The sequence below is a fragment of the Cavia porcellus genome, unplaced genomic scaffold, assembly GCF_034190915.1.
Source record: "Cavia porcellus strain 051 isolate PalLab524CR breed Dunkin Hartley unplaced genomic scaffold, mCavPor4.1 scaffold_23, whole genome shotgun sequence".
Classification (NCBI taxonomy): Eukaryota; Metazoa; Chordata; class Mammalia; order Rodentia; family Caviidae; genus Cavia; species Cavia porcellus.
In genome coordinates this window covers 6725746-6737078 of record NW_026947506.1, presented here as the reverse complement: position 1 = coordinate 6737078, position 11333 = coordinate 6725746, and the positions used below count along the sequence as shown (strand labels likewise).

The window sequence follows — 11333 nt, the reverse complement described above, 5'->3', positions numbered from 1 at the left end:
TCAGCAACAAAATCCAACTATGATTTATTAGAATCCATGGCTCCACGCCCGCATCCAGTCCAGCAGCGAAACCTCTCATCCATGCACACGGGGCCTGGGGAGGGCTATGGGGCTGGGAGAGAGAGCGTGGGCCTGCAGGCCATGTGGGCAGAGTTGGGGAGCAAGGGCAGCATCCTGGAGGGGGGCCTGCCACTCCTGGCTGTGTGGTGGTGGCACTGGGAGCAGTAGGCCAGGGGGAGATTGTCCTGGCTGGACTGAAGGCCGATCCTGGGGTCCCAGGATCCCTCGGCACAGAGCATCTTCAGGAAGTCAAAGTTGGTGCAGCTTCCCTGGAGGGAGGACAGAGGCAGGAGTTGGCCGAGTGCCCTGGACCCAGGCAGAGGCTGCAGGTGGCCGGCTGGCGGCAGGGCCTGGGTAAGACCCTTCCCTGGTACTGCCCTGCAGCCACCACTGCTCCCAAAGCCAATGAAGACATCTGAAAACAGCCAGGCTGGGGGCTGACAAGGGTGCTCACAGGGGTGCAGGTTCACAGGTTTGTGACCAGGGATAAGTCCCCGAAACTCTGCAGGTTTCTGCCTCTGACATAAGCTGGGAAAGTACCTGAAACTTCACACAGCTGCTTGGAGGATTCATCAGGAACCAGTATAGCACAGCACTGGCCCACAAGAGGTCTCAGGGAATGCCAGCCGTCGGCATCACTCGTAACCAGAGGATTCCTCTGGGTCCCACGCAGGGACAGAGATGGACCGGCACATCCCTTAGCACACGGCCCACCTGGGTTCTGAGCCACAGCCCCAGAGGACAGGGGTCTGAGAACAGTGGCCACTGTGCCTACCAGGAGCGTCCCTGTGTTCTCCTCACCTTGTCACTGGGCTGAGACCAGATCAGAGGCACTTGGTGGCAGCGGGGGTGACTGAAGTTGCACATGGTCACGGTACCCTAAAAAGCACACAGGATATTATGGCTTGTGTCTAGACGTCCCCCAAAGCCTCACGTGGTCAGAAGTGGGGCTTCTTCAGAGGTGGCTGGATCTAGGGTGTGTGACGCTGGGGTGAGGGGTGGGTGATCACTAAGTCAGTCTCCTGATGGGTTTGGCATAGTTTTGGGTGTGGATAGTGGGCAGGCCCACCCTTCATATGAGTATCACCCCCCTCGGAGTGTGTACCCTGGATGGATCAAGGATGGATAAAGGACAGAAAGATAGTCGTTTGCTGCTTCTGTTTCTGCTGCCTTCAGGCTGCCATGAACTGTTTCCCCTCTGCGATGCTCCTCCACTATGCTGCCTACCTTGGAGCCATCTCGGGGTTTGGGCCACAAAGAAGCCAGCAGCTGGCATTGGAAATCACAGGCACATGAGTGGAAAACAGAGGCGTCAAGGGGATAGCGTGGCCTGAGGCTGTACAAGAGCCCCAGGAAAGGGCAGCTGGGCATGCGGAGGGCAGTGGAGGTCCAAGTTCTCTGCAGGGGCTGGTGCTTGAAACCAAGGGAAAGGACAAGAAGGCAGAGAGGGGACAGCAGGAGCCTGGCCCAGGGTGGGGGCACTCTGGCTACCTGAGGAACTGCTGTCCTTCTGGGCCCCTGGGTGGGTGGGGATGTCCCAGCAGCCAGAACCCACCACTGGCAGTGGTGCCCTCCTCTCCCCAGGGGAGGATTGGCTTCTCACTGTCCCCAGCAGGTGGTGGGGCAGAGCTGGCTCCTCAGCAAGGCGGTGGGGGCAGAGGCATGGTGCTCCCAGGAGGAAGCCACAGATCCCTGGGCTGGGACAGGCTGGGTTGGAGGGAGGGGGAGCCCTGCTGGGTGCTGCCCTCCCTGGCCAAGGTAGAACATCTTGAGCTGTCCTGGATACCACCAGATCCCCGCACAGCTCACTCAGCCACAGCCCTGCTGGTCTCCAGAGCCCCTGTTCCCCACAGCCCCAGTCCAGGTCACAGGCCCAGCCCCTCACCTCCAGGCCTCTGTTCACACACACGCCGCGGCACGCACAGCAGCACACGATTACAATGGGGCACACGGTGACAGGGGACACCGAGGGTGGCGGAGGAGGTGGTGGAGGAGGAGGCTGACCACCAGGTTTCTTGACTTTCTGCTTCTACAAGAGAAATGCACCCACCCACATCCCTGTCTGCAGCCCCAGGGGGCAGGGAAATTGGGCTCTTCCCTGGTACCTGAACATGGAGTCATCTACGGTTTTAGGGTGACACAAAGGGCACTGAGCAGCACCCCAGTGACGGGAGGGCCCCACATGAAAGGACAGTCAAACTCCCCTGGTCTCCAACTGCCCCAAGCCCACAGCAGGGCCTTGGTCTCCCGAGGCTGCCCTGGCTGGCAGAAGCCTGGCTGGGTCTGCAGGGATCAGGGCACTGGCCACCGACTGTCCCCTCCCCCTGGCAGATGCCACCTCCTCAGGCCACGATGCAGACAGCACAGGTCCCAGGCAGCACCCTGCTTCCCACTACCCCCAGCTGGTCCCCTGGCCCAGGCACTCAGCACTTCTGGTCCAGCCCAGCTGAGCCCCAGGCTGCCTCCCACCCCATCCCTGTGCTCCCCTGGGGGCGCCCTCACAGCCCAGCCCCCAGACACCTCCATCCTCAGCCCTGCAGCCCTGAGGTTGCACCCAGCCAGCCCTGCCCTGCAGGAGGTGGGCATGAAGACAAATCCAAAGATGCTCATCAGGCAGCCAGGGCACACACGGGGCCAGTGTGCCCTTCCCAAAGCCCTGAGCCCTCAGATCCCAGAGGCACCTTTGGGATCACACAGCCAGGCAGGTCAGTAGGGACGGAGACTACCGGAACAGGCCCCAAGGTGCTGGGTCTGTGACAAAGACTAGGGCAGCAGGACATGGAGCCAGGGCTGCTGCCCGGGGACTTCACGGAGTCCCCTGCCCTGCCCTTGCCCCGTCTGCTTCACCCGGTGGGGTGGGGCATCTGGGGCACAGGCTTTGGTGCCTCACATGAAGCACAGTGTCCCCCACGGGCCTGGGACAACAGCAGGACGCAAGGCAGGACTCACTTTTTTTGGCTTGGGTGGAGGTGGAGGTGGCTCTTCCTCAACCTGGAACATAAAAAGCCCCAGCTTCCTGTGAGGGAGCTGGCCCGGTCCAGGGTCCTGGGGTGGCCTCTCCTGTGGGATCCCAGCCCGGCTGGGGTCTGTTGGGTCAAGGCAGCCGGGAAATGGCCTCGGGCTGGAACAGAGAGACTCACCTTCCTGCAGCACAGCCACCAGCACCACCAGAGCAGCACTGGGATGAGCAGCAGGCCCAGCACCTCCGTGAGGAGCAGGAGGGTTTCATCTGATACCAGCAGTGCTGGCAGTGGTACCGACTCCGGTACTGGCACTGGTACTGGCACCGGTGCCAGCTCCGTTGTTGGCTCTGTTGCTGGCTTTGTGGCCCGGGGTGGAGAAGTCCGCTTGGTGCTGGTGGTGGTCCGGGGTCTCTGTCTCGTGACTGGGGTCGTGGTCTTGGGCAGGGTTGTGCTGGTGACATAGGACTCGGGTAGGAATGGCTGTGGAGAAAGCAGTGTCCGTGTGCCAGCACTGGTGCCAGCAGGCAGCCCTAACGGCAGGTGCCTCAGGACCCAGAAAGCTGAAGGTGTTATTTGGGGGAACTGCTGAGGACCCTGGGTTCCCCCAGGACTCGTGGTCCCCCTCCCAGGTCTGTCCTGGGCTCATCCCGCCCTCTCTGAGCCTCAGTGGGTCCCTTCACACAGGGTAGGGAGCCCCCTTCTGCCGGGGCACTTGGGGGCTCCGGCCCTATGCACATGGTTGAAGGGATGGGGCTGTCCCCTGGTTGTCAGAGTGAAGGGGCTGTCTGCCCAGCCTCCCTAGTCACACGCTGGGTCTAAGGAGGCTGCAGAGGGGACTGGGCTGAGAGCACGGGCAGCAGGGAGGGGACGGGGTGGCCGTGGGCTGGAGGAGCCCAGATGTGCTCCTGTGTCCTCTCCTGGCGGTGCTGTCCTCCCACAGCTGTCCTGGGTGGCCCTGAGGTCGGCTGCTGCCCTGGAGACCAAGGCAAGTGCTTGGAGACTGTCACTGTGGGTCCTCACGGGCTGAGCCTGGCTTCCTCCTCCAGGCAGGTGAGGGCTGGTGACAGTGGCCAGGAGAAGCCAGCTCTGGGAGCAGCACTTCCCTCCCGGGGTGTCCGGCTGTGCTGCACTGAGCAGATCACATATGGACAGCATCCCAAAGGCAAGAAGGAGGAAGGCTCTGTGGCTCCATCAGCCACAGAGGGGCTGATGGGATCTGAGGGAGGAGAGGGGCAGGGAGAGGGCAGAAGAAGAGGCCAATGACAGGGCTGTCCCCGTGTGGGCTTCAGGCGGGGTCCTGAGTGGCTCTGGGACCACTTTCACATCTGGAGCACTGATATAGTGACACGAGCCCCTTCCCTAGCCAGTGGAACTGGATTCCTATGCCTGGAAACCCACATGCAGAACCCAGCTTCCTAGACCCCAGGGTGGGGCAGAGGTCTGACTGCATGGGACCCTCTGCCCAGCCTCTCCAGGAGCCCGTGTGCCCAGGGCAGGGCTCTCCCTGGCCAAAGTGCGTGGCACCCAGCACTCACACAGTCCTGGACAACCGGCACCTTGATGCTGTGGACCAGAAAGTCCCTCCTACTGTTCAGGCTGAGTTCCAACTCGACGTTCCTAAGGCACCGAATGGACAGACAAGAGACCCAGCCTAAGACCCAGCACTGGTGCCTGCAGACATCCCTAACGGCAGGTGCCTCAGCACGCAGGAAAAGAAAGGTGTTCAAGGGGGAGAGACCAGAGGAAAGCCACATGGGTCATAAGAGTTGCTGCCCCAAACCACTGCAAGGTCAGCTCGCAGGGGTGCGGCTTGGGCAGTGAGCGGCCCCCGTGGCCCATCCTGGCCACAGCTGAATGGCAGAGAGGTCTGCAGGGCGTCACTGTCCTCGCTTCTGTCCTCGCTGTGTGATCCCAGCCAGCAAGGGAACCCAGAGGAAAGGCTCCCGGCCCAGCCTCTTCCACATCCACCCTCAGCAGTGCCCGGGCCTCTGTGTGTCCCCGGCACCTTGGCGTCATCACAGGAGCAGGTGGGGAGGGCGCCCCAGCCCGGAGCAGGCAGACCTGTGCTGCCTGGATGGGAACACCCAGAGTCAGGACATGAGAGGGTGACAAACACAGGCTACACTGTCCCAGGACCCAGAACCACGGGCACTCACAGTCCAGCTTTTAGTTGCTCTGGTTGAGGACAAATTATGGTAGTCATGTTCCTCCAGAGTGCACGCTTATCTGAAAGAAAAATATACCGGATGATGTCCATGCACAAGGCCATCTGCTTTGTGACCTGCTGCTGTCCCAGGAGCAGTACTGTCATCCCACTGCTGTGGTCATTTTGGGGAGTATGTGGAACCAACTTGAATTACAGTCCTGACCAACCGCGTATGCTTCTCAAGCATCGCCAGGCACGCTATCTTCCTCCGAACTCCAAGTCTCAGATTAGACCAAGCAGAGGAGGAGCCGCCAGGGAATGGTCGCTGGGCAGAGGGACGTGGGAAAGGCAGTCATCAAGCCCTGCGGCCAAACTACCAAAGGCTGGAGAGTGAGCCAGGTGCACTGGGTGGGATGGGCCAGGGAGGGCTTTGGGTTTTATCCCAGCTGCAAGAAATCTTTCGGGGGCCGCACAGATTAGATTTTGTGTGTGTTTCAGGACTGGCTGGGGAACTGGGTGTGGGGTGGGGGTGAAAGAAATCATTGATGGCATTTGGCTTTTTTCGCGTGAGTCCCCCGTGCAGGGCATTGTCGGGTGAAAATAGCCCCTCGTGGCCTCTCAGTAACTGAACTAGGTCGGCCTCCAGGACATCACTGACCCTCTGGCCACCAGGTGGCACCTGAGACACGTCCATCGTCCATGGCCTGCCTTTGCATGCCTCATCTTTCCCCTTTATACCCGTCCTCCCTCTCTGCCTCCTCCCCTCCTTCGTGCCCTCTTTTTTCATGTCATCTTTTTCAGATTCCAGAAATTAGGAAAAACATGATACTTATTTGACTCTGGCTTCACGATTTCATTTTCATCCGCTCTCCTGTAAATGACATAGTTTTGTTTTCTTTGGCTCAGTAATACTCTGTTCTGTACACACTTTCAATTTCTGTATCCATTTATGTACCAATGGGCACCTAGGATGGTTCCGTGTGCTAGTCATTGTGAACTGTGCCACGTAACGTGAATATGTAGGTGAGTTTGATTCCTTCGGGTATATGCTGTATTAGGGTTCCATAGGACAGAATCAATAGGAAATATATGCATAATCACACAATGCCCGAAATTAGGAGGGAAAGGTGTATTTGGCTCACAGTTTGTGGAGGTTTCAGAGCGTAACTAGCCACAAACCGTAACATGGACTCTTCCTCCTCTGATCCTGTGTGGGCTTCTACAGATTGAGTCATGGTCCAGTGCTGGGGTTGTGGGTGGCCTATGTATAACACAAGGGACAGACAGAGTCATCTCTCGTACTCTTCTCTTTTTGCTCTTGTTGTTCTTGCTGTCTTCTGAAGCCATGAGCCACCCTGCCTTGGAGCCAGCTGGTTATGGACTGAAACCTCCACAAACTGTGAGCGAAATAAACCTTTCCCTCCTTAATTTCAGGCACTGGGTATTTTGTCTCAGCAATGACAGAAAAGTAACCAAGACAGTCTACAATAGCTTGTTGTGGGATCAGAGGTACTGGACACCAGAGGATCCAAAATGTGTTTAGCCCAAGAAGATGGAGGCCACAGAATGAAAGAGATCAAGGATGCAGTTCAGTCCTAGGGTGAAGACCTGGAAGTCCACTGTGGAGTCACTGGTGTGACTACATTGGAAGTTAAAGAAACTGGACACCCATGTCCAGGATGATGGTCAAGAATGGAGCTTTTCCAAAAATGTGAGCACTTCTTTCTTTTCCTCTTTATTCCATCTGGGCTACACATCCAATGGTTGGCACCAGCCACAAGTGGGTGGGCCTTCTTCTCTTAGTGGTCTGGCTCACTTGTCAATCATCCACAGATGCATCCATAACTGTGCTTTGCTGATCTGCTAGGTGGTTGTCAACACATTCAAGCTGGCACATCACACTGAACAATGGCAGTCCACTCCTTGTCAGCTTCAAAACCAGATGCAGCTCCTTAAATTGTGCTTAATCTCTAAATACAGTAGCAAGCTCATAATTGTGCCTAACATGATATGTGTACATGTACCTGTTCTGCATACAAACAGAAATATACTCATTTCCTCCCAAGAATAGGAGGCAGAATTTGAGGGAGGGGAGAGTTATGCTTCTGACATCCTGAAACTTAAACTTAAATATTATAATATATATTTATAATTCATAAGTATCAATATTAGCCAATATTATGTTACAAAGAAGATGACGATCTGCTTAAAATATGTGTATATAGCACAGATCTTTTAGCAAAAGAGGAAATAAATGCTCGTGACAGTTACAATTCTTATATCTGTAACTGGTCACAGTCATGGCTGGTATTTGTAACCACCTTCTTCAACCACCTATTCTCAGTTCTCTTGGCCTTCATTAAAGGCCTCCCCAGATTTTGAATCTTTACCTCGTGGGGTGACCCCTACCTTCACTCCTGAGATTGAGGTTATATCCTGCCCGGTCTGGGTGCTTATAGTTTCCCACTGACCTTCATAACAAGGCCTGGAGATGCTGGGAGACTTCCTAAGGGACACTCCAAGCACAGTCTGCCTTACCTCCCTGGTGGAGTAATGGTCCGATTTCCCTTTAGCCGTCTGGATCAATCGCCCCACCAATACCATGATTCCTTTTTCAGTTTGTTGACTCAGAAGCATGAAACCAAGCTGGCAGGGGAAAAATCTGAACTTTCAGTGCAATTGAGTAATTATTCTGCCTCCCGATACAAGACTTTCCCCCTCTGGAGCTAAGACTTCTGGGCCGGCAGAGCATAAAGTCACAGAACAGGAAGAAAATTATTAGAAGGGTAATGGTGAGTGGTAACTTTCCCCTTGATTTCTGGAATCATGAAGCCTGGGTGACACAGAACCATACAGTGGATGCTGATTCCAAGCATATACACCTTTCTGAGGAACCGTGCCTCAGCCCTGCAATGTAGTGCCACCTAGCTGGTACGGGCATTACAAAAAGCCACTCTAGTGCTCTGCCAATCCAGCTGCTCCAGGATGGTGAGGGACGTGGTAAGACCAGGAAATTCCATGAGCATGAGCCCACTGCCTCACATTTCCTGTTCAGAAGCACGGCTGCAAGGACACCTGGCTGAAGCATCCTGGAAATCTAAGGATGATAGTTTTGGTAGAAGCATTGCATGCAGGGAGGCAAATCCAGGTAAGTGTCTATGACAGTAAGGACAAAGTACTTCCTTCCCATTCTGGAAGTGGCCCAGTATAATCAGCCTGTCAGTCGATGGCAGGCTGATCGCCCCAGGGAAGGGGCCGTACCTCGGATTCTGTTGGTCTCTGCTACTGGCAGATTGGACATTCACTAGTGGCTGCAGCCATTAGATCACCCTTGGTGAGTGGGCGTCTATGAGGCTGAGTCCATACACTATCTCTATCCCTGCCATCATGATCATTTTTTTACAAGCTATTGGAACAACAACATGAGGAAAGAGATTGATTACTACCCACAGAACGCACCATCCTATCCACCGCATTATTAAGGTCCTCTCCTGCTGAGGTCATCTTTTGGTGGGCATTTACGTGATACACAAATATCTTCACATCGTTCACCCATATGGAGGGGTGAACCCATATACCTCTCCCCCAAATGTCTTTGTCACCAGTTTTCCCCTCATGTCCTTCCAAGTCACTGACCAGCCAGCCAGATCACTGGCTAAGCCCATGAACTGGTTTATAGATCCACATCTGGCCAATTTTTCTTCCAAGCAAAACATACATTCAGGTGCACTGACCACAGTTCTGCCCACCAGTGAAGATTTTCCTTCACCATTGTCTTTCAGGGGTCCTAGAAAGGGGGTGTAGTAGCTACAGCTGTCCACTTTCAGGTAGTGCCTGAATAGGGTGCAAAACCATCTGTAAACCAGGCTGGTCTTCTCCTCCTGACAATATAGTACATCCCATGAAGCCATGGAGCAGAAAGCAGTGCAGTGGGAGGAGGAACCATGACTTTGGGGTCACTTCTTACATAACTTGGGCCTGCTTGGGCCTGAGCACATATGCCTGAACTACTTTCTTTTCATGATGAACCATTGCCATAAATGTTTAACTTTCTGTCTGGGTGGGTCAGATGACACCCAGTTTATAATGGCCAGCTCAGCTCACATGGTGACCTGGTGTCCCATGGCCAAGTGTTCAGTTTGCACCAAGGCTCAGTAGAAGGCCAGGTGCTGTTTCTCAAGCAGGAATTAATTTAGTTAGTTTTCTGTAGGTGACGGTGGAGCATGCTCCAAATTCCTAATGAGTCTGCTGCATTCCACCTATCGGTATCTGACAGACTCCAAGGAGCACCCCTCTCTGCCACTGATACTTCAAGTCCCATTGGATCTGCCAGATCATACGGCCTGGGTGGCACTATAGCCTGCAGAGCTCCCTGGATCTGTTGCTGTGCCTTCCCTTGTTCTGGGCCCAACTCAAAACTTGCAACTTTTGGGGCCACTTGGTAAATGGCTTAAGAGTCACTGTGCCTCTTTCTTGATTGTAGGAGGGGACAGATGCAACCACTTCTCCTTCGCTTTAGAAAGGACGTCTCTGTATGCCTCATGCCATTGGACTCTAAGAGATCTCACTGAGCTAGAAGTCTCTTGCATATTACTTACATTTGTTTTCTGTCTTCTGACATGCAAATACTTTACCAACAAGTCCAGAGGGGTCTTTGTTCAGTTTGTCCTACTAGCATGTGATCAGTGTAATGACCAGTGTGACACCTTGTGAAAGAGAACTGTGATTGTGATCTCTGAAAACTAATTTGTGCCCCAGGGCTGGAGAGTTTATAGACCCCTGGGGCGCACTGCTGACCTTATCAACTGAAAGAATATTCTGGTGAACCTTATGGATATTAAGGAGCAAGGACCTTTGCTAACTCAATAGCTGCATACCAGGCACCAGTAATTTAATCTGCTTGAGCAAAGAAATGATCTCTGGTAAGAGCTGCCATGGGAATCACCACTCAATCAAGCATATGATAATCCACCATCATTCTCCAAGATCCGTCTGCTTCTGCACAGCCCAAATAGGAAAGTTAAATGGGGCTGTGTTGGGGGGCTTCCCCCTGCATCTTTCAAGTACTCAGTGGTAGTAATCTGCAATCCCTGCAGATATGCTTATGATTCACTGTTTTCCTAGACAGTGGCAATTCTGCTGGCTCCCACTTGGCCCTTCCCACCATAATAACGCTCACACCACAGGTGAGGGAACCAACATTACATGGGCCTAGATCAAATGCCAAGTATATCTATCCCAATTACACACCCCATAGCAGGATGGATTTGGGGAATCTCCTGGACCCACAGTGAGTCAGCTCTTGACTCAAACTCCACTGGTCACCAGGCCTCCGTGGGCTCCTACCCTCACTGGATGACCACAGTGATATTTGGGACCTCCTGGAATCTGTTAGTTCAGAACTATTTTCCAGTAGCCCCCAAATGTCTAATCATTTCCTTTCCTCAATTTAGGGTTACCCAGATAAAAGGCTACAGATCATTCTGGGAAAGAATGGGAAGCAGATTGACAACTTGAATTTTGGTAGTGCCCCAGGCTGCTACCTCTGGGGAACATGGCCTCCCCTTGGCTCAAAGGGTTAGGTTGTGGAAACTGCCTCATCCAGGAGCTTGTTGAGGCTCATGACTCCTGTTGTTATCATTTAAGATAGATTTTTGTTCATTTGCCCTTAAATTACATAAATCCAGTAAAATGTAGTAGATACCCTACCTACTTCAATTCTGGGAACGCCATGATGAATGAACCAGCACCCTAGATTCGTGTGTGACAGACCATTTTGACAATTGCTTTGCTTCCGTTGTCCTTTATGGGAAGCATCCCCACCTCACCTCTGGCTGCCCAGGGCTCCACTTAGCCCCTGCCATGCTGGGACACCCCTTGCCCTTAAGTTTCCTGTTGAATGGCTGTGATTCCCCACTGCCACATGAGAGAAGAGCATCGAGGAACTTTGCAAGGATGCCAACGCTCCCTCCGCAAACCTGTTTCTTAAGATGATTCGTGAAGGGTACATATTGTGGACTTCCCAGGGTGAAGGCGCTCGATATGGCAAATCCACTCAAGCATTCCCAGTTCCCTGAGGCCTTGAACACCCTCACCAGCAGCAAACCAAGGGATAACAGGCATCTCCAGCTCCTCCCAGAAGGACATCTTCTGAAGCACATTTC

The 11333-nt window shown here is 54.0% G+C and overlaps 1 protein-coding gene across 1 annotated transcript in view; it reads right to left on the bottom strand.

Moving 5' to 3' along the window:
- Positions 1 to 11333, bottom strand: part of LOC134472307 (anthrax toxin receptor-like) — a 38532-nt gene continuing 27199 nt past the window's right edge. Inside the window, exons 11-17 of the mRNA XM_063233629.1 lie at positions 5180 to 5249; positions 4559 to 4640; positions 3201 to 3503; positions 3010 to 3051; positions 1946 to 2089; positions 862 to 939; positions 1 to 329 (exon numbers count right to left, since the gene is read on the bottom strand). Coding sequence (XP_063089699.1) covers positions 105 to 329; positions 862 to 939; positions 1946 to 2089; positions 3010 to 3051; positions 3201 to 3503; positions 4559 to 4640; positions 5180 to 5249 — 944 coding nt within the window. The 3' untranslated portion in view covers positions 1 to 104. The remainder of the gene's footprint in view (positions 330 to 861; positions 940 to 1945; positions 2090 to 3009; positions 3052 to 3200; positions 3504 to 4558; positions 4641 to 5179; positions 5250 to 11333) is intronic.